This window comes from Oratosquilla oratoria, chromosome 4 (assembly GCF_046742065.1).
Source record: "Oratosquilla oratoria isolate Oo_2021 chromosome 4, ASM4674206v1, whole genome shotgun sequence".
Classification (NCBI taxonomy): Eukaryota; Metazoa; Arthropoda; class Malacostraca; order Stomatopoda; family Squillidae; genus Oratosquilla; species Oratosquilla oratoria.
Genome location: NC_134780.1, coordinates 76,082,523 through 76,102,906, shown reverse-complemented (window position 1 = coordinate 76,102,906; position 20,384 = coordinate 76,082,523). Strand labels below are relative to the sequence as shown.

Here is a 20,384-nt window from a genome sequence, read left to right as displayed (position 1 = left end):
GTAATGGAAGGTGAACATAACTATTTCCATGAATTTAATGAGGGAGGAAATGACAAACTCCCTCGACTAGTAAATCTAGAGGAGAAACCAAAAGAAATGAATGAAAATTGGGAAGCTAAGTTTAACCAAATAAAGTTAATTACTCAAAGAGTTGATAAACTGGAAGAACTAAAGAAGGAGAATCAAAACCTAACTAAAGAAATAGTAGAATTAAAAAGACAGTTAAGAGAAGTAAAGGATGAGAATGAAGAATTGAAGAGGAGTAATAAAGAGTCCATAGCAAAAGAGGAAAAAAACTACAAGAAAAAAAAAAATTGAATATAAAGGTATAATGGAACAGCAGATGAAAGAACAAACTAAGGACACAGTTATTCAAGTGATGAGCGAGAAGGAGAACATAGTAAGAGACTTAGCGGATAAAAAGAAATGTATAATTATATTAGGGATGGAAAAGAAGTATGATCTAAATAGGACTACAAGAATAAAGGAAGAAAAGGAAAAAATAAATAGGATATAAGAAGTAGTTCAAGAAGATGAACCAGAAACAGGGAAAGAAATAGAAGAAATATATATAGACTAGGGAAATACAATAAAGATATGACCAGACCAATTAAGGTTAAGTTCATGTCACAAACAACAGCAGAGAATATCTTAGTAAAAACAGGGAAACTAGCAGACAGTGAGCAATATAAACAGGTATGGATAAAAAGAGAGATGAATAAAGAGGAAAGAGAGGAGGACAAAATGAAAAGACTAGAAGCTAAGGAAAAAAAGCGAGAAAAGAACAGTCGGAAAAAGATAAATTCTATTGGAGAGTAGTGAATATGAAAGTGAGGAAATGGTTCATAGCAGAGAAAAACAGAAGGGGAACAGAAAACACAATGGAAGTAGCAGAAAATTAAAAGTATCTTACACAAATATAGATGGCTATAACAGGCTTGAACGAACTGAATGATTACCTGAAGGAAAAAGAACAGGATATAATGGGAATTGTAGAGACAAAATTGAAAGGTCCACTACCACCCAACAGTATAGGACATGGTGCATATGATTATTGGATTAGAAACAGAGGGGGACGGAGACGGGGGGTCGCCGATTAAATGAAGCGGCCTCGCTGTGGATGTACTGTGTCTTGCGACACTGCTTCTGACCCAGGGCGGTGGGCAGGGTGCAGGGATGACCCGTCATCCAGGAGGTGCTCAGATGAGAGGAAGGGTGGGAGGGGTGTGGAGTGTATTTAGGGATGAAATGGGTGGGAGTGTTTTTATGCCTTTCCCTTTTTGGCTACCTCCCTTGGAAGGGGGGAAAAGCCTTGGTATATGTATGTATGTAGAAACAGAGAGGTAATAGAAGGGGGTGGAGTTATGTTCCTGACTAAGAAGGATATAAATGTGAGGAATGTCGCATATGGAAAGAATAGAGTAGAGATGATTATGATGGAAGTGGAGGACAAGGATGGGAAGAGCAGGACGTTTGTAGTAAATTATGTGCCTCCTAAAACGGATTCGTGGGAAGAGAAAGAACACAAAAAAATGTGTTAGAAGACACAAGGATAACACTAAATATGATAATGGAAGATGGAGGAAGAATAGTTATAATGGGTGACTTTAATTGTAAAGAAATCTGCTGGGAAGAGATGACAGTGAAAGGTGGAGACGACATATGGGGAAATGTACTACTTGATATGATTATAGAACATACAATGACGCAATGGATACAAGAGAATACTAGGTATAGAAATGAAGAAGAACCATCGAGACTGGACCTAACAATCACATCAAAGTTATTTCTACCCATTTCCAATTTGAATCTATTTTCGGACAGTTTGAGACTATTTTTTCTTGTCTGATTCTCATTCAATTTGAATTTTTTTTTCACTTCTGATGTTGTCAATTCCCTTTAGAATTTTAAAGACCTGTATCAAGTCACCTCTGAGTCTATGTTTTTTTAGGGAAAACAGATTCATATGTTTTAGTCGATTTTCGTATGATTTATTTTTGATATTTGGAATCAGTTTTGTGGCTCGCCGTTGTACTTTTTCCAGTCTGTCAATGTCTTTAATGAGATTCGGTGACCATACGGAAACAGCATATTCCAAATGTGGACGAACTAACGATTTATATAGCTTGTTAATGAGAGATGGACTTTTGAAGTCAAATGATCACGCAATCAGTCCTAGGATCTTATTTGCTTTCCCAGTGGCTGAAATACACTTCTTGGATGATTTGAGATCGTTACTTTTGTTAACGAATTTCCAAATAACTTGTAACCGTACTTACTGTTATTTTTACCTGTGTGCATTACCTTGCATTTATATATATATATATATATATACATATATATACATATATATATATATATATATATATATATATATATATATCAAATCAGCCGTCCTGAGTCCACTGCTGAACAAAGGCCTTCTTCATAGCATTCCATGATTCACACGACCGCGGCAACCTCTGCCACGTCACTCCTGCAAACTTCTCAATTTCGTTTCTCCACCTTCTGTCTGGTCTCCCTCTTCCACGCTTCCCATCTCGCGGCGTCCACTCAGTAACACACTTGCTCCATCGCTCATCAGTCGTTCGCGCTAACTTACCTGCCCAATTCCATTTCCTCTCTTTCACCGCCTCCACAATATTTTTCACTCTAGTCTGCTCTTTCATCCAACTTGCTCTCTTTTGGTCTCTCAGCGTTATTCCCATCATTGATCTCTCCATTCTCCTCTGTGCCGTCCTTAGCTTTGTTTCCATCGCCTTCGTCAGTTTCCAAGTTTCACACCCGTAGATTATTGCTGGTAGAATGCAGTGATTGTAAAATTTACGTTTCAAACATAAATATAGAGATCTCAGGATTTTATTATACACCAAACACTTTCCAACCAATTGTAATACGTCTTTTTATTTCATTATCATGATCTTTTGTCACTTTCACCATTTGGCCTAAATAATTATACTCTTTATTTTCTTCAAGATTATCACCATCGATTATAATCTCTTTATTTTGAACTTTCGTGTTGAACATTACTTTGGTTTTACTCTTGTTCATTTTTAAACCTACTTTGAGAGTTTTCTTGTTTAGATCACTCAGCATATCTTGCAAGTCTTCTGCTCTTTCTGAAATAAGAATAACGTCATCAACAAATCTTAAGTGGTTCATATATTCGCCATTAATCTTCAAGCCTTTCTCTTCCCGACTCAACCTTTTGAAAATCTCTTCCAAGCAAGCTGTAAATAATTTGGGTGAAACTATATCGCCTTGCCGTACTCCATTTTCGATTTTGATCTTTCCTGTATGTTTATGTAGTCGAATTATAGCGGTACCTTTAGCATAATTCTTTTCTAAAACTCTTACGATCTGTTCGTTTGTACTCTAGTTGCGTAGCGAGTTTAGTATTGCTCAAGATCTAAGAATATAAGGTCTAACCACTTCCGACCGAATTTCGAGGGAGTTGGCGCAGCGGGCCCGTGAACGTCACCTGGCTGTTCAAAGTGGGGTTCGCGGGCCCTATAGCTGTCAGTTGAAGCTGTCGCGTCGTTCGGGAATGACGTTACCTTCGCTCGCACCGCTCCACGCAATTAGTTATATTCTGACAAATATTATAGTTCCTGTCTATATATATGAATATATATTATATATATATATATAATATATAAAATATTATAGTTCCTGTCTTCCTTGGCGTTTCACAGTTTTCTTCAGTGTTTCACAAAGAGAAAACGGACTCAGCCTAATGACGTCAGAAGCTGCGCACAATAATTCAAACGGTCTGACCTGTATATTTAGACCTTGGTATTGCTATTTGTTCTACCGAGTCAAATGCCTTCTCGTAATCTGCAAATGGTCTAGAGTCGAGTATCCGCTCCTAAAGCCTGCCTGTTCTCTCGATTGGTTTCCATCTAAAACTTGACTTAGTCTATTTGTAATGATCCTGGAAAATACTTTATATACATTCGATAGCAAGCTAATCGGTCGATAGTTACTAAGGCCCTTCTGATTTTTTTTTATGAAGGAAAATAACTATAGTATGGGCTTCGGGTGATTTCGGCCAAGCGTTTTTCTGGGCCGAAATCGCCAGTGATATGTTATTCTTTTAATAATATATTTTCTTTCAATAATAAATAAATAATAATAGCAGTCCTCCAACTGTTGCTATCATTATTTATCTATCATTGAAAGAAAATATATTATTAAAAGAATGTTAAAAAATTACTTATTATCCTTTCAAGTAACAGTATTTTTTGCACATACTGTGTGGAAATGAAATTAAATTTATGAAACAAATGATCTGAATTGAAATCATACAACTTTCATGTGTGGACTAAGGTAAATTGTGTTATTGTTGCACAAAAAGTTGCCTAACATTGATAACATATTATAACAAGGAGTTTAGGGATTGGTTGTTCAAAAAACTAATTCTGGCGTTAGTTTATCTTGATGTTAAATGTCATGGTAACGCTCTGTGTTACCATGATGTTTAATGTCAAGATAGATTTAACGCCAAGATAGTGCAAAAATTTGTTTTGAACAACCCAGCCCAGAAGTTCAACATCATTAGTGAGCATGCAGGAGGGGAGCGCATCGAATGTAGGATGTTTCGGCCACAGACGTTTCGGCCAGAACTCTGCAGGGTAGGACGTTTCGGCCAGTCCTCCAAATGTTGCTATTATTATTTACTTATTATTGAAAGAAAATATATTATTAGAATAATTAAAAAAGATACTTGTAAATAATTTCAAGTGACAATATTTTTTGCACATATTGTGTGAAAACGAATTGAAATTTATGAAACAAATTATCTAAATTGAAATTATACAGTGCACCAAACCTTCAAGCTTAAAGGTTATTTTCGCTGGGCCGAAATCACCGGCGATTTCGGCCCAGAAAAACCCTGGGCCGAAATCACCTGACCGCTTTCCTGACGTAAGCACTGGGTGCACGACTGAGCTAACTTAATATGAAGTCCTTTCCCTGCATCTTTCAACAGATCTATCGATATACCATCTTCCCCAGGTGCTCTTCCTCGTTTCATATTTTTAGAGCAAATTTTACTTCTTCCTTTGTAATCTCTGGTAAACTACTAACGTCTACACATGAATTTACTGACTCAACTACGGTCTACGATGAGTAAAGCTCTTGGTAAAATTCCTCTATTGTTTTTACCATTCTGTCTGCAGTTAATGATTTCTCCATTTTTATTTTTCAAACATACCATTTGCTGTTTTCCTGAAGCATGTCTGCGCTCGGTCTCTTTAACACTTTTACTTCTCCGAATAGTTTCCTGTATTTCATCCATGTTTTTCTTTCTTTTCTCTGATCTCTGCCTTTTGTTTATAAGCTTGTTTAGTTCTACTCTTTCTATTTCGTCTCTTCTGCTTTTGATCTGCATGGTCCTCCTTCTTTTAATTAGGTCGTTTGTAGCTTTGGAATATTTGTTTTCTCTAATACTTTTTGTACTTCCTCCTTCTCTGCCGATTCCTTAGCTAATGATATTCACTAAATTCAAATTCATATCTTCCACGGTGTCCTCGTAAGTTGAGTAAAAGCAGCAACGCCTGCAACAGCACTGTAGGAAAGAGGCCAAACGCAGAGCATGGGAGTCCAGTATATTTGACGTTTCGCCCAGCAGGGGTTCTTCAGAAATAATTTCAAATATACTGGACTTCCATGCTCTGCGTTTGGCCTCTTTCCTACAGTCCTCGTTAGTATTTAGAGCTTTGAATCTATTTTTAACTTCTAAATGAAATTCCTTATTCCTTCTTAAAATCCTTAACCTTTGCAAGACTTATTTTCTTTTTTAAAATTAGTTTATTTCTCTCGGCTCTGAAATTGAATTTAGCTGTGCAACCTACCATTCTATGGTCACTACTATGTTGACTCTATTTATGACCGTGACATTACTAACACTCGTACTCTCATCTCCTAATAATATAAAGTCTACTTCGTTCTTTGTTGTTCCATTTGGACTTCTGGTCCATTTACGACCTACACACTTTTCGAATAAATTATTCATTATCCTCATGATGTAGGTCTCTGCAAAATTGACTAACATCTCGCCTTTGTAATTTATTTCACCTATACACATAAAAATGGGTCGAATTTTTACTGAAGTTGAAATGAACTATTTACAAACATCAAGTTAATCAAATAAGACTATTCGGCATTGAGAGTCCAATTACAAATATTGATAAATTAATGTTACTTCACATAATGGATATAACACTGAACGCGACAAAAAATCATTTGATGGTTCGAAACAACTTCGATTTTGGGGGAATTATCTGTTTTATGGTTGGGTACGATTCAGTTAATACTTATTCTTCTTTTCTGCATTAAAGAAGTTGCATAATCCTTAACATTAAACAATATGAGTTGTGTATAAACTGTAACATCATTTGTGGCATGTATACAACTTCCAGTAAAATATATCGTATTACAAGGTTGGCTGCCCTGCACAACGACAAGTCGCTCATGGACTCCATTGTTTTGGCAGCTGAATTGAGCTCATCGTCTTCATATCTGCCTACACAGCTCGCTAAATGCTAATTACGGTATGTGGATTACCTTGCAGAAGCTATAGACTATTACTTAATTTCCAAGTTTAGGGAAGACGCATAGCAAAATTCAAAAGGGTCCGAAACGGGTCTCGTTTCATAAGAATCGAATCTACGTTTCAAACAGAATCAGGCAAAAGAGCAACAATATTATAGTTGGTGCTAAGAATGGCAAGCTGAAAGGATCAATGCCGTAATGATATGCTAAGAAAGTGACTAAATGATGCATGGGTAGGGTCACTAATTGTCCATAATTTCACGAACTAATCGGAATTATGTCATACGTTCATATTTGCTCACAGTTCTTCAATGTGGGAAAGACGTATACTATAATACTGTAATTTTTGAGCCTAAACCACATAAGAAAATGCATACAGTAAATCTAATAAAATCATTGGATGGGAGTGGTATGGTCGATTTTAAACTAAGCCTTGGAATTAGATTTAGTACAAAACACTAGATGTTATAGTTAAGTCATCTGAAGAGTTGTATTCAATAACAGTATGAATATGAAATCCTCGTGTGAAAACGGGACTGGTTTATAACATCGGGGGATTAAGTGTTTTACTACAACTTGATATTCGTGAACAGTGTTAGGTAACTGTTCATGCTAAGTCTAAACAGATTAAGGTGGGAATGCCCGTATAGAGTGTAGAACTTTTGGGGGTAAATAGAACATTTGATTTGGGTTGGAACTTAGTATCTGAGAGAGAAGTAACTAGTAAATCTATTTTTCAGATATTATAGACATGTTAAATGTAGACATGAAAATGTTCTGGTCATCTAAAACCCTATGTTGGACATTAGGATAAGGGCAGATGTGAAAAATATTTGTGAACTTTTTCATCCAAAGATGGTACAGCCAGGTTGTAGCAGGTCATGACAAGCAAAACACTGGTACCACTGGCTAGGTATTTATTTCACCAAAATGGGTGCGACCATTCAGTAGGACTAGGAAAGGTTAATACAAAATACCCCAGGCATAGGCTTGGGATTCAAATCTGGCAGGAAAAAAAAAAGAAGAAAGAAAAGCAGACTTGAAGTTCAGGCCTATGCCTGTAGTATTCTTTGTTAACCTCTTGTACTGAATGGTCACACCTGTTTTGGTGAAATAAATATCTAGCCAGTACTACTTGTTTTGCTTATCCTGCAGAGTTCTTCTTGCCACCACAAGGTCACATAAAAGAAAAAAAAACCCTGAAAAGTCATGATATGGGCTATGGCTTTGTCTTAGAGTGAACATGAACCTGTTCAGTTCCAGTAACACACAAACACATTCTTCACTTTTGTCATTTTTGCATTTGAAAGATTTATTTTCCATTGCAATAGCTAGGTTTGGTTAGGAGCTGTTGGATGACCTAAGTTTCATGTTCACTATCCACGTTTATGTGTTTCTGGAATTTTATCCATAAGTGTGTTGAATTTATTGATTATGAAAAAAGACTGCACCAAAATATGTGATTTCAAAAGCGGGTGGATGGAATTACGAAGGTGCCCAGTATGTCCTGGAATATCAATGTGACATACCCACTGGTGCTGGAAATCAATAAGAACCAGGGTTATTTGATTAATTGAATTGATGATCAATAAGTGGTAAAGTGAACCACTTGCAAAGACATTCACATGTGGGACTTTGGTTAGGAGGGTACTGGAATCCTGGTAAAAATGGCAAATTGATTTTAACATAAACTTTATAGAGAAGGCCCCTCCTTGTTTTGTCCAAACAAATTTGAAAAAAACCCAGTGAAATAATTATTGTGTCTTGAACAATTTTCCACTGGTGGTGCCTAAGTAAGTGTATGGAACTCCTTTGTGCCAACATTAAGCTTTCATTTTATTATAGTTCTTTTTTTGCCATTTCATTATTATATTTTGCTGTACCATCACTCAGACTTTTAATTTTCTGAAAAGCTTCATAGTAATGATGTTTGGGGTTGGAAAAATGGTGAGGTAAAAAAAAAAAAAAAAAAAATCTCATTAAGTGGGAAGTGAGAAACCCATGATCGGGTAAGCCTTGTCAGTTGCGGCAATCCACTGGATTATTTAGGCTGCCTGGCCGGCTGTTGAGAACCAGTGCAAGAAGCCTGCACAGGTCTCAGGAATCAAACTCATGACCACCTGCTCATGAGTTTGACATGGTATCCATTGGAATATAAATGTTTGTTGCATTGAATTTCATTGGTAGGAAGATTGTAGCCTCACAGCAGCTCCTCAGACTATGCCATAGATCTCTGGGGGGAAAAAATGTTGGACTTGTGTATGCCGTACTGTATTAGTGTGGGATTTTTATTATGTTGAAGGCATGTATGAATAAGGGTATGGGTGGAGATGCTGTTTCCCTTTTTTTCTTCTTCTTTTGTGTGTATGTGTATATATCTACCAGTGCTTGGCACATTACTGCAGGACAGGTAGTGCATTACTGTCAGTGCGTTACCAATTTTACTTTCCTTTAGAATGATTTTGATGAAAAAGATTAAATGGAAAAGTATTTACTTCTTACAAACATTCCTTATAAAATAATATCTAAGCTAAAGCATTAATATTCTGGCTATTCTAAAACATAAGATAACTAGAGCTGGGCACTTGCGTTACTGCTTTACTAAAGCACTACCTGTCTGGCGGTAACACACCCAGCTCTGATATTTGCCTAGTTATAGTATACAGGAAAAGGAGCAATGCTCCTTGGGTCCCATCCCCTATTCTCTAATTATTTATCATACCTAGCCTCAATTTCATGTGTGTATTTACCTAGTTGTATTATATGGGAAGGGAGCTATGCTTGTTTTGACCTGTCTTTGTATCTCTCAGCATCAAGTTTTTTCTTAAAATCTTGTATAGTGTTTGCACACACTGTTTCTTTGTCTAATTTGTTCCAAGTATCTATCACTCTGTGTGGGAAGCTTTTTTTTTTAATCTCTTCTGTAATTATCTGTTTTTAGTTTCTTTTCATGTCCTCTTGTTTTTCCATTGTCCCATTTTAATAAATCATTCTTATCTAAGATTTCCATTCCCTTCATAATTCTATAGATAGTAGGTCTCCTCTTTCCCATCTTTGTTCCAGAATTGGTAATTCTAATTTGGACAGTCTTTGTTTAGATGTCATTTTGGAAAGAGTTGGTGCCAGTTTTGTTGCTGCTCTTTGTATTCTTTCTATTTTTTTTTCTTTTTTTATATTCTTTTTGGTACTGGGTGTCCATAGTGTTGCTGTGTACTCGAGTTTTGGTCTTATTTGTGTAGTTATTTTATTTTTATTTTTATTTTTTATAATTTCCTTGTCCAAATAGGCAAATGCCACTTTTATTGACCTCAATAAATTGTAGGTTTCTCCGACTATTTTATTAATATGCTTATCTGGTGTCAAGTCTTTGCTGATCATCACTCCAAGGTCTTTTTCCAAGTTTACTTTTTTGACCTCTTCACCAATTTTATAATCTCTTGATATTCTGTTTTTACTTTTTCCAAATTCCATTATACTACATTTCTTGATATTGAATTTCACCTCCCACTTTTGAGTCTATTTCCAGATCTTGTCCAAGTCTTGTTGTAATGAGTTGCAATCCTCCTCAGTTTTCACTTTCTTTAGTATTTTTGCATCGTCTGCAAAGAAATTCATATAACATTCCACTCCTTCATAGTACTGATCCCTGCGGGACACCACTTTTCATTTTTTCCCAATTTGAGAGTTTATCTCTAATTACTACTCTCATTTTCCTCCCAGTCAGGAAGTCTTTCATCCATTTCAATAATTTTCCTCTGGTGCCACCTATTGATTCTATCTTCCTTATTAGTTTATTATGTGGTACCTTATCAAATGCCTTTTGTAGGTCCAGAAAGGCACAGTTTGCCTAACCATCTCTCTCTTGTATTATGTTTATTAATCTTGAGTAGAAGCAGATCAAGTTTGTTGTACATGATCATCCTTGTCTGAATCCAAATTGATTTGGATTCAGTATACGGTAATTTTTTCTTCTAAATGTTTAACCCATCTATTTTTGACGACCTTTTCACAAATTTTTGGTACTGTGCTTGTCAGGGAGTCCAGTCTGTAGTTTGATGGGTCTTCCTTGTTTCCTTCCTTATCAATTGGTACAATATTTGCATTCTTCCAGTCCTGTGGCACTTTTCCTTCTTTAAGTGAAAATTTAATTATATTGTATATTTTATCTGTTAATTCCTCCATGCATTCTTTCAGTATCCAATTTGCAATTCTGTCTGGACCATGTGATTTTCTGACGTCAAGGGTTTTGATTTGGTCGCTGATTTCTTTCTGTGTTACAATTATTTCTTTCATTGAGGGGGATATCTCTCACTGTGAGTTAGGTGAGTTTTCTATTGTGAATACTGATTTGAAGTGGTTGTTCATAATTTCAGCCATTTCCAGTTCTTCTGTATATTCATATTTACCTTGGCGCAGCTTTTCTATTTCTTGTTTGTTCTTCAGTTTGCCATTTACATACCTGTAAAATAGTTTGGGTTCTTCCTTGCATTTTTCTATTATTTTTTTCATAGTTTCTCTTTTCATCTCTGCGTATTTTTACATAATCATTTCTTAGTTTGATGTACATTAGCCATTTGCTTGTTTTCTTGTCTCTTTTCCATTTCTTCCAAGCTTTGTCTCTTTTATCCTTAGCCTCACTACACCTTTTGTTGTACCAGCTTTTTATGTATGTTCTTTCCATTTTTTGTTGTGGTACGTATTTATTCACTCCCTCATTATAAATTTCTTTTAGTATATTCCATTTCTCTTCCATCCCTGTTTCTTCATTTAGGAATTTTTCCCAGTTCGCATTGCGAAAGAATTTTTTGAGTTTCTCAAAATTTTTGTTGTACATTAGTCTTCCTATTCTATGTTTATCATTTCTGCTTTGATCCATTTGCTCTTTCAACTCAAATTCTATTAGTACATGGTCACTCTTTCCTATCAGTTTTGTAATAAATTTTATAGACAATTGCAGGCTCTGTCGTAAGTATTAAATCCAGCCTTGATGGTTCTTCATTACCTCTGTATCTGGTATTTTCCTTTATCCACTGAGTCATTGTGTATTCGATGGTCATGTCAAGCAGGACATTGCCCCAGAGTTCCTCTCCGCCCTTCACTGTCATTTCCTCCCAACATATTTCTTTTGAATTAAAGTCACCCATAATTACTGTATTTCCTCTGTCCTTCAGTATATTAGTTAATTCATATTTTGTATCTTCGAATATTATTGTTAGGCCTTTTTCATATTGAAGAGCTTTGGGTTGGGTAGGTTTAATGTGAACAGTTTAGTAGCATTGGTGTTAATATTATTTTTTTTTCTAATTGTTGGCAGGCCTTTTAATGATACAAGAGGAGTAAGATGGAAGAAGAGGTCAAAATTGAGGTATGTAATGAAGAGATATTTAGTCCATATACATATTTGACATGTGTAAGAGTAGTGTGGATATTTGTGTATTAAACTAGTTGTAGTATAAAAGAAAGGAGCAACACTTATTGGGTCCCATCTCCTATTGTCTAATTTTTTATCATACCTAGTCTTAAATTCATGTACAGTTCCAACTTAATTTGTATCCTTGATTTCTAGTTATCATATTTAGATTTGAACTCCTGTATTGTTGGAGCTTGGGTTATGTCACCTTCTAAACTATTCCATGTATTTAGGCATCTATGTGGAAAACTGTATTTCTTCACATCTTATAGGTATTTGGTCTTTCCTAATTTGCTTCCATGACCTCTTAAAGGTGTGTGTATGTATTTATCTAGTTTTAGTTGTATTTGTGTGATTCACCATTCACCATGGTCTTGGATCATGTGATGGACTCATGATCAACAGCTACAGTATTTCCCTCCCAGAAGAGAGCTCAGAGCTCATATATTACTGATGTATGGGTAATGCTGTGACCTTACACGCACACACACCCAACACCCCACCCACAAGGGTTGGAGTAATGACCTGCAGCACAGCAATACTGAAATTATTTCAGAAAAGGAGCAATGTTCATTGGGTTCTGTCTCCTATTCTCTTATCATTTATCCTACCTAACCTCAAATTCATGTACAGTTCCAACTCAATCCATATCTTTGTTGATTTCCAATTATATTTAGATTTGATTGATGCCTTTCATGATTCTATAAATAGTTATCAAGTCTCCTCTCTCTCTTCTTTGCTCTAATGTTTGTAGCTCAAGTTTTGCCAGCCTCTCCTCATATGATAGTTCTGAGAGCGTTGGTGCCAATTTTGTAATTGCTCTTTGTATTCTTTCAAGTTTTGTTATACATTTTTTTTGTACTTGGTGACCACGTCGTCGCTGCATACTCCAATTTTGGTCTTATCAAAGTGACTAGTATTTTCTTCACTATTTCTTTGTCCAGGTATGTAAATGCCACTTTGATCTTATATTATAAGTTTCTCCAAAAATTTTGTTTATGTCTCTCAGGGGACATATTATTCATAACAATGACTCCTAGGTCATTCTCATTTTCCACTTTTTTAATTTCTTCCTCTCCCAATGTATATGATCCCACTATTCTTTTTTTTTGCTTCTTCCACATTCCATTATACTACACTTCTTAATGTTGAATTCCATCTCCCACTTCCTACTCCATTTCCATACTTTATTGAGATTGCTTTGCAGTGATTCACAATCTTTGGTGTTCACTTTTTCAATATTTTTGCATTGTCTGTGAAGAAGCTCATATAACTTTCAATTCTTTTATCTATATCCTTAATATATATAGCAAACATTATTGGAGCCAGTACTGTTCCTTGTGGAGCTCCACTAATCACCTCAACCCAGCTGGAATGTTTGTCTCTTATCACCACTCTCATTTTCCTTTCATGCAAGAAGTCTTCGATCCACTTAAGTAATTTGCCCTGTATTCCTCCTGCAGTTTCTAATTTCTTTAGCAATTTCTTATGTGGCACTTTATCAAAAGCTTTTTTCAGGTCTAGAAAGGCACAATCAGCCCATCCATCTCTTTCTTGTATTATATCTATTAGTCTTGAATAGAAACACATCAGGTTTGTGAGCATCCTGTATTTCTCAAGTCTATATATTTCTTCAATTTCTTTCCCTATTTCCTGTTCACCTTCTTGAAATATTTTTAGTACCCTGTTCACTTTCTTTCTCCTCTCTTACTCTTGTAGTCCTATTTGGATTATGTTTCTCTTCCATTCCTAACATAATTATACATTTCTTTGTATCTGCTAAGTTTCCTACCATATTCTCCTCTCTCATCACTTTAATAACTGTGTCCTTAGTGTGTTCCCTCATCTTTTGTTTCACTATATCTCTAAATTCAATTGTGTTATTTTCCTGAACCTTTTTCTAACCACTGACCTCTTTTTCTATGGACTCTTTATTCTCTTTATTATTCCTCTTTAATTCCTCATTCTCATCCTTTACTTCTTTTAACTGTCTTTTTAATTCTTCTATTTATTTAGGTTTTGGTTCTCCTTCTTTAGTTCTTCCAATTTATCAACTCTTCGTGTAATCAGTGCAAGTTGACGGAACCAAACCTCCCATGATTTGTTAATTTTTGTTAGTTTTTCCTCTAGACTTGCTAATCGGGGGAGGTTGTCATCTCCTCCCTCATTAAATCCATAGAAATAATTATCTCCACTTTCTAATGTGCTGCTCTTATCTATATTTCTATTTTTTACATTTTTACTAATTTCTTCGACTTCACCTCTGTCATCTGCACATCTCTTGTTGACATTCCTTTTGATGTCTGGGGCCCATTCGTTCCCTTCCTCATTTTCTTCCATTTTCCTCAATAATCCCTCCCCTTCTCCTTTTTCTTTATCTTCCCACTGCACGAGCTTTCTCCTTCCCTACTAATACAATACAGGTACTTCCTCGTTGTTGAGATCCACTAGATTTGCTTTTTTTTTCCAGAGTTCAATCTTTGCCATCTCCTCAACTATTGTGTGTGTGTACCTAGTTGTAGTATATGGGGTTGGAGCCAGACTCATGGGGTCCCATGTCGTTTCCTCCATTTGTCAAATTTTGTTTGGAATTCATTGATAGTGTTGGCTTGGATTATATTTTCATCCAAATTATTCCATGAGTCCACATTTCTGTGTGGAAAGCCTTCATGACCTCTTTTAAACAAGTTTCGATGATCAGTTTTTTACTATGACCTCTTGTTGATATTTCCTCTCTTATCGATAATTCTTTTCTGTCCATTTTCTCGTTACCCATTTCCAGATTAAATATTATCATGTCACCTCTCTTTTCAATTCTCCAATTTAAGAAGTCCTAGTTTTTTCAATTATTCCTCATGTATCTTGTTAGTTAGACCAGGGATCATCTTTGTTGCTGCTTTTTGTATTCTTTCTATTTTTCTTGTACCTCTCTTTAGGTGTGTTGATCACATTACCACTTTATTCCAGTCTGGGGTATATCAAGCTTTCTGTGTTTTTTTTTTCACTGTCCTTATCCATGTAGTGAAATATCACTATATTTTTCAATAAATTAGGTCTGCTGTTATTTTCTTTGTGTGCTTCAGGTATTTACCTAGTTGTACCTAGTTGTATTATACGGGAAGGGAGCTATGCTTGTGGTGACCCATCTTTGTATCTTTCAGCATCAAGTTTTTTCTTAAAATCTTGAATAGTGTTTGCACACAGTTTCTTTATCTAAATTATTCCAGGTATCCATTACTCTGTGTGGGAAGCTATTTTTTCAGATCTCTTCTATAGTTATCTTTTTTGAGTTTCTTTTCGTGTCTTTGTTTTTCCATCGTCCTATTTTAGTAAATCATTCCTATCTAGGATTTCCATTCCTTTCATGATTCTATAGATAGTCAGCAGATCTCCTCTTTCTCTTCTTTGTTCCAGAGTTGGTAATTCCAATTTGGACAATCTTTGTATGTTAATTTGGAAAGAGTTGGTGCCAACTTTGTCATTGCTCTTTGTATTCTTTCTAATTTCTTTATATTCTTTTTAGTACTGGGTGTCCATAGTGTTGCTGTGTACTCCAGTTTTGGTCTTATTAGTGTAATTAATATTTTTTTAATCATTTCCTCATCCAAGTAGTCAAATGCCACTTTCATTGACCTTAATAGGTTGAAGGTTTCTCCGACTATTTTATTGATATGTTTGTCCGGTGTCATATCTTTGCTGATTATTACTCCAAGGTCTCTTTCCGAGTTCACTTTTTTGACTTCTTCTTCATCAATTTTATAATTTCTTGATATTCTGTTTTTAGTTTTTCCAAATTCTATTATACTACATTTCTTGATATTGAAGTTCACTTCCCACTTTTGAGTCCATTTCCAGATTTTGTCCAGGTCTGACTGTAATGATTCACAATCCTCCTCTGTTCTTACTTTCTTTAGTATTTTTGCATCATCTGTGAAGAAATTCATGTAACACTCTACTCCTTCTCCATGTCATTTATACATACATACATATACCAAGGCTTTTTTCCCCCTTACCAGGGGGGTAGCCAAAAAGGACAAGGCACAAAAACATTCCCACCCATTTCATCCCCGAAAACACTCCACACCCCTCCACCCTCCCTCCCATCTTAGCACCTCCTAACATGATTGGAGCCAATACTGAACCTTGCGGGACACCACTTATCATTTCTTCTCAATTCGAGTATTTATCTCTAATTACTACCCTCATTTTTCTCCCAGTGAGGAAGTCTTCCATCCATTCCGATAATTTTCATTCTGAAGACACCTATTGATTCTATTTTTCTTATTAGTTTCTTGTGTGGTACCTTGTCAAAGGCTTTTTGTAGGTCTAAAAAGGCATAGGTTGTCTGTGATTATGATGCCTAAGTCCTTTTCCTCCTTTGCCTTTGTTATTATTTCAAATCCCATTTGTGCATACAAGGTCTGTTAAAAAAATACGTTTGAATTGCACGGCTCCAGTTGGTTCCTGGGGAATCCGCTTGGTGTCGCTAGGTTTGCACAGATTAGCTGATTACAATGCCATTTCCTGATTGCAGATATCTTTATTTGTGTATTAGCTATGCAGTTTTTAGTGAAGTGAGATTTTTTATTTTGACGGGTTTCAGAATGAATGACGTGAAGGAGCAACGACTTGCTGTGAAATTTTGTGTTAAACTTGGAAAATCTGCAACTGAAACTTTTGCTATGTTTAACATGGCTTACAGTGATGTTGCTATGAAGCGTACAGCATGTTTCAAGTGGCATGAGCGTTTTAAGGATGGTTGACTCCAATGAAGATGATGAGCAACCTGGACATCCTTCCACGACAAACGATGACCCACACGTTGACAAAATCAACACCCTGTTGCGGTCAAATCGATGTCTGACTGTCAGGGAGCTTGCTGAAGAGTGTAGGCTATCAGTTGGATCTTGTTACGAGATTTTGACAAAAAGATTGAAGATGCACTGTGTTGCTGTGAAATTTGTGCCACACCTGATGATGGACGAACAAAAAGCCCATAGCGTCCAGGTTTGTCAGGAACTGCTTGATCGTTCAGAAGAAGATGAAAACTTCTTGTCCAGGATCATAACAGGTGATGAATTGTGGGTTTATGGTTTTGATATTGAAACGAAGGCCCAGTCGTCCCAGTGGATGAATGAAACATCCCCCAGACCCCAAAAAGCTCGCCAAGTTTGATCCAAGGTCAGGGTGATGCTGACAGTTTTCTTCGATGCTAAGGGTGTTGTTCACCATGATTACCTCCCTGAAGTCTCCACAGTGAACCAGACTTACTACACAGAAGTTCTGAAATGTCTGAGGGATGCCATCCATCACAAAAGGCCAGAAATGTGGAGGAGTGGCGACTGGTTTTTCCATCATGACAACACTAGCCCATTCAACCCTCAGAACTTGTGAGTTTTTGGCCAAACACTCGATCACTGTTCTTCCCCACCCCCCTACTCACCTGACCTTGCTCCTTGCAATTTTTTCTTGTTCCCCAAACTCAAAAGACCCTTGAAAGGAAGAAGATTTGAGATGATTCCCGAGATTAAGGCAAATGCGACGAAGGAGCTGAAGGACATTACAAAAGAAGCATACCAGGACTGTTACAACAAGTGGAAACACCGTTGGGATAAGTGCATGCGTTTGGGAGGAGAGTACTTTGAAGGGGACCCAGATCTGTAACTTCTAAATAAAGTACATTTTGCTTTATGACGTCAGTCCGCATATTTTTTGAACGGGGTATGGGGTTGAATGAAATAGGATGGCAATAGCCTTTGAAAGGATAAGTGGCATTTGGTATATAAGGGATTGATTATCCATATGTTGAACTGCTGTTTTTATTGAGAACATTGGTACGCTGAAAATTAATTTTTTGACAGTTTTGTGAAAATGTGTGAGAAAATAATTTGAAGTATGCATAGTGTACGGGTGAAGTAGAGTATCATATGGCAACCTTTACTATTTTTATTATTATTATTATTATTATTATTATTTTAAGTATCTCAAGTGGGCAATGTTTCTGTTGAAAGGGATATGGTGTAAGACTAGCATTTGACATTTACATTTTATTTTTTCTTATTCATATAAGATTTTATGAGGGTATATTGTTCGTCTGTCAACGCGTACTGACAGCGAGATGTGAAGGCAAGAACTGTGAATTAACATTTCACTGTGTATTGCTTAAATGTTGCTATTGATACCCCCCCCCCCCCTTTTTAGTGTGGATCATTATGTACTAGGAACTGTGTTGAATGTTTGGAAGTGGCTTATCCCTGGTGAAAGAAAACCTCAGCATGAATCACTGTTTCTGTAATGCCTCAGGGGTATTGCCCCTATAAAATCCAATAAGAATTTTGGGATGAAATAATGTAAATGTGAAAAATATCACTTACAAAACACTGCACTTTATTTATGATATCTTAAGTTATCAGTATCTATGAATTTTTTATCTATATTGCTAATAGTATTTGCATACAGAGGGTGATTTTTTTTTATCTTTGCAGCTCAGAATCTCAGTTTCAGCGTTTTTGTCACATTGATGCTTATAACACAAACATCTTTCTCTAAATAAATTCTTTTTTGTTTATACAATAGTTATCCTTTTTTTCTAAATCATCTAGCTGAATTATGTGTCTAAGGGTAAAATTATAGCTTTTAGCAATACAATTATGCAAACTTTTTTTATGAATTTTGGGTAATCACAAAGAAAAATCCAGTATAATGTGACTTAGACAGAGAGTAATAAGTGAACAAAATCTTTATCAGAGCTTCTACTTTCCTAAAAAGATCACCAGATAACAGTTTTTTTAGTTACTAAGATACAAGAAAAATAAAGGACAAAATTATTTTTATTTATTTATTTTCAGTGGATTTTCCATAAAAAGTTGGGACATAATATTTATGCTGTCTATCAATTACAGAGGGAAAAAAATCAGTTTAGCTTGATTATTTCAATATACATATACCTTAAGTTCCGTTTGGTCAAAATGAAAGATAAGGTATTGTTTACTTTTTTCTTTTCCAGATGCAGTGTTGGAAGGGGTTCATTATTAATATTGTGGTTGAACTGCTGTTTTGATTAAGTTCCAGTTGGTCAGAATGAAAGATGAGGTAATGTTTACTTATTTCTTTTCCAGTTGCAAGAAAGGGAAGAACCTCTTCTTTGTCTTGTATGTGGTGAGAGAGATGGAACCATTGGAGTGTTTCAGCGAGTTGGGGGAACACTACACTGCAGAGACCCTGTCATTCAGCGGTTGGGAAGAATCCTTCAGAAAAGTATTGTGGAAATTGAACTGCGTAGTGAGGTGATGTGCAGATTATGTATTACTCTTATGCAAGACTATGAGAGACTGGAGTTTAGTCTTGTAGAACTACAAAGAAAAGTTATACAAAGTTACCGGAAATCTGCATCAGTTTTTAAGAAGACTTCATGTGAACAGATTGATGAAGTAAATGAAGAGGCAGAGATTAAAATTGAGGTAGGTGTTCCTCAAGTTCTATCGAGTTCAAAGATGCGAATAATTTCTAGAAATATCAAGGAGGCAGCAAAGGAAAGAAAGTTTGGTTGCAGTGTATGTGGCAAGGAGTTTCTTGCGTTTAGCCATAGAGTTGAGCATATGCTGACTCACACTGGTGAGCGTCCCTTTGCCTGTGATCAATGTACGTTTACCTGCAGAACCAAATCAAATTTAAGGAAACATAAAAGATCCCATATAGAACATGCATGTACAATTTGTAACAGAGTTTTATGTGATAAAGACAGTCTCCGGGATCACATGAAAAGCCATGCAAATGAGAGGCCATATTCATGCGAATATTGTGATAAAACTTTTGTCCGTGTTGGTGACATGAAAGTTCACCGAAGGCAGCACCAAGCTGAGAGCTCCTACAAGTATCCATGCACAGTATGTGGTCGGAGGTTTGTTGTGAAGTCGAGACTCGTAAGACATATGGCTATTCACTCACAAGAGAAACCGCACAGATGTTCATATTGTTCCAAAACTTTTGTTAGAAAAGATGACGTCAAAAGTCACGAGCGTTCCCACAGAAATGATAAGCCATATATTTGTAAGTATTGTGGGAAATCATATAAACATTTGTCTAATGTCAAAACTCACATGAAGTCCCATTCCAGGAAATCAGTTACTGAATATTCCTGTGAAGTTTGTGAAATATCTTTCACCTCTAGTGAGAGGTATGAGCGACACCAAAACACACGTAAGCACAAACATAGAATTAGAATGAACAAGAGAAAACAAATGAGTATGATAGATGAAGAGCCAGTAGATATCCATCTTCATGACAAATCAATTGACAATATTGAAAGAAATAACAGCATGTTTATTTGTAGTCATTGCTTCTTAACATTTGATGACTTTGAACAGTTTTCTCTTCATACACATGCTGCAGAGACTAACACAGAATCAGAGGAGAATAA

At 36.0% G+C, this 20,384-nt stretch overlaps 1 protein-coding gene across 4 annotated transcripts in view; it reads left to right on the top strand.

Annotated features, from left to right (window-relative positions):
• The first annotated feature begins 6,398 nt into the window (after window positions 1-6,398).
• The window catches only part of LOC143024909 (uncharacterized), a 49,934-nt gene continuing 35,948 nt past the window's right edge, over window positions 6,399-20,384 (top strand). For 2 of the 4 annotated variants that reach the window (XM_076184349.1, XM_076184346.1), the window contains exons 1-3: window positions 6,399-6,554; window positions 11,870-11,920; window positions 19,084-19,425. In XM_076184349.1, the coding sequence (XP_076040464.1) occupies window positions 11,897-11,920; window positions 19,084-19,425 (366 nt within the window). In that variant the 5' untranslated portion in view covers window positions 6,399-6,554; window positions 11,870-11,896. Of the gene's footprint in view, window positions 6,555-6,701; window positions 6,789-11,869; window positions 11,921-19,083; window positions 19,426-20,384 lie in introns of those variants that run through there. The other 2 variants (XM_076184347.1, XM_076184348.1) reach the window with 2 other exon arrangements.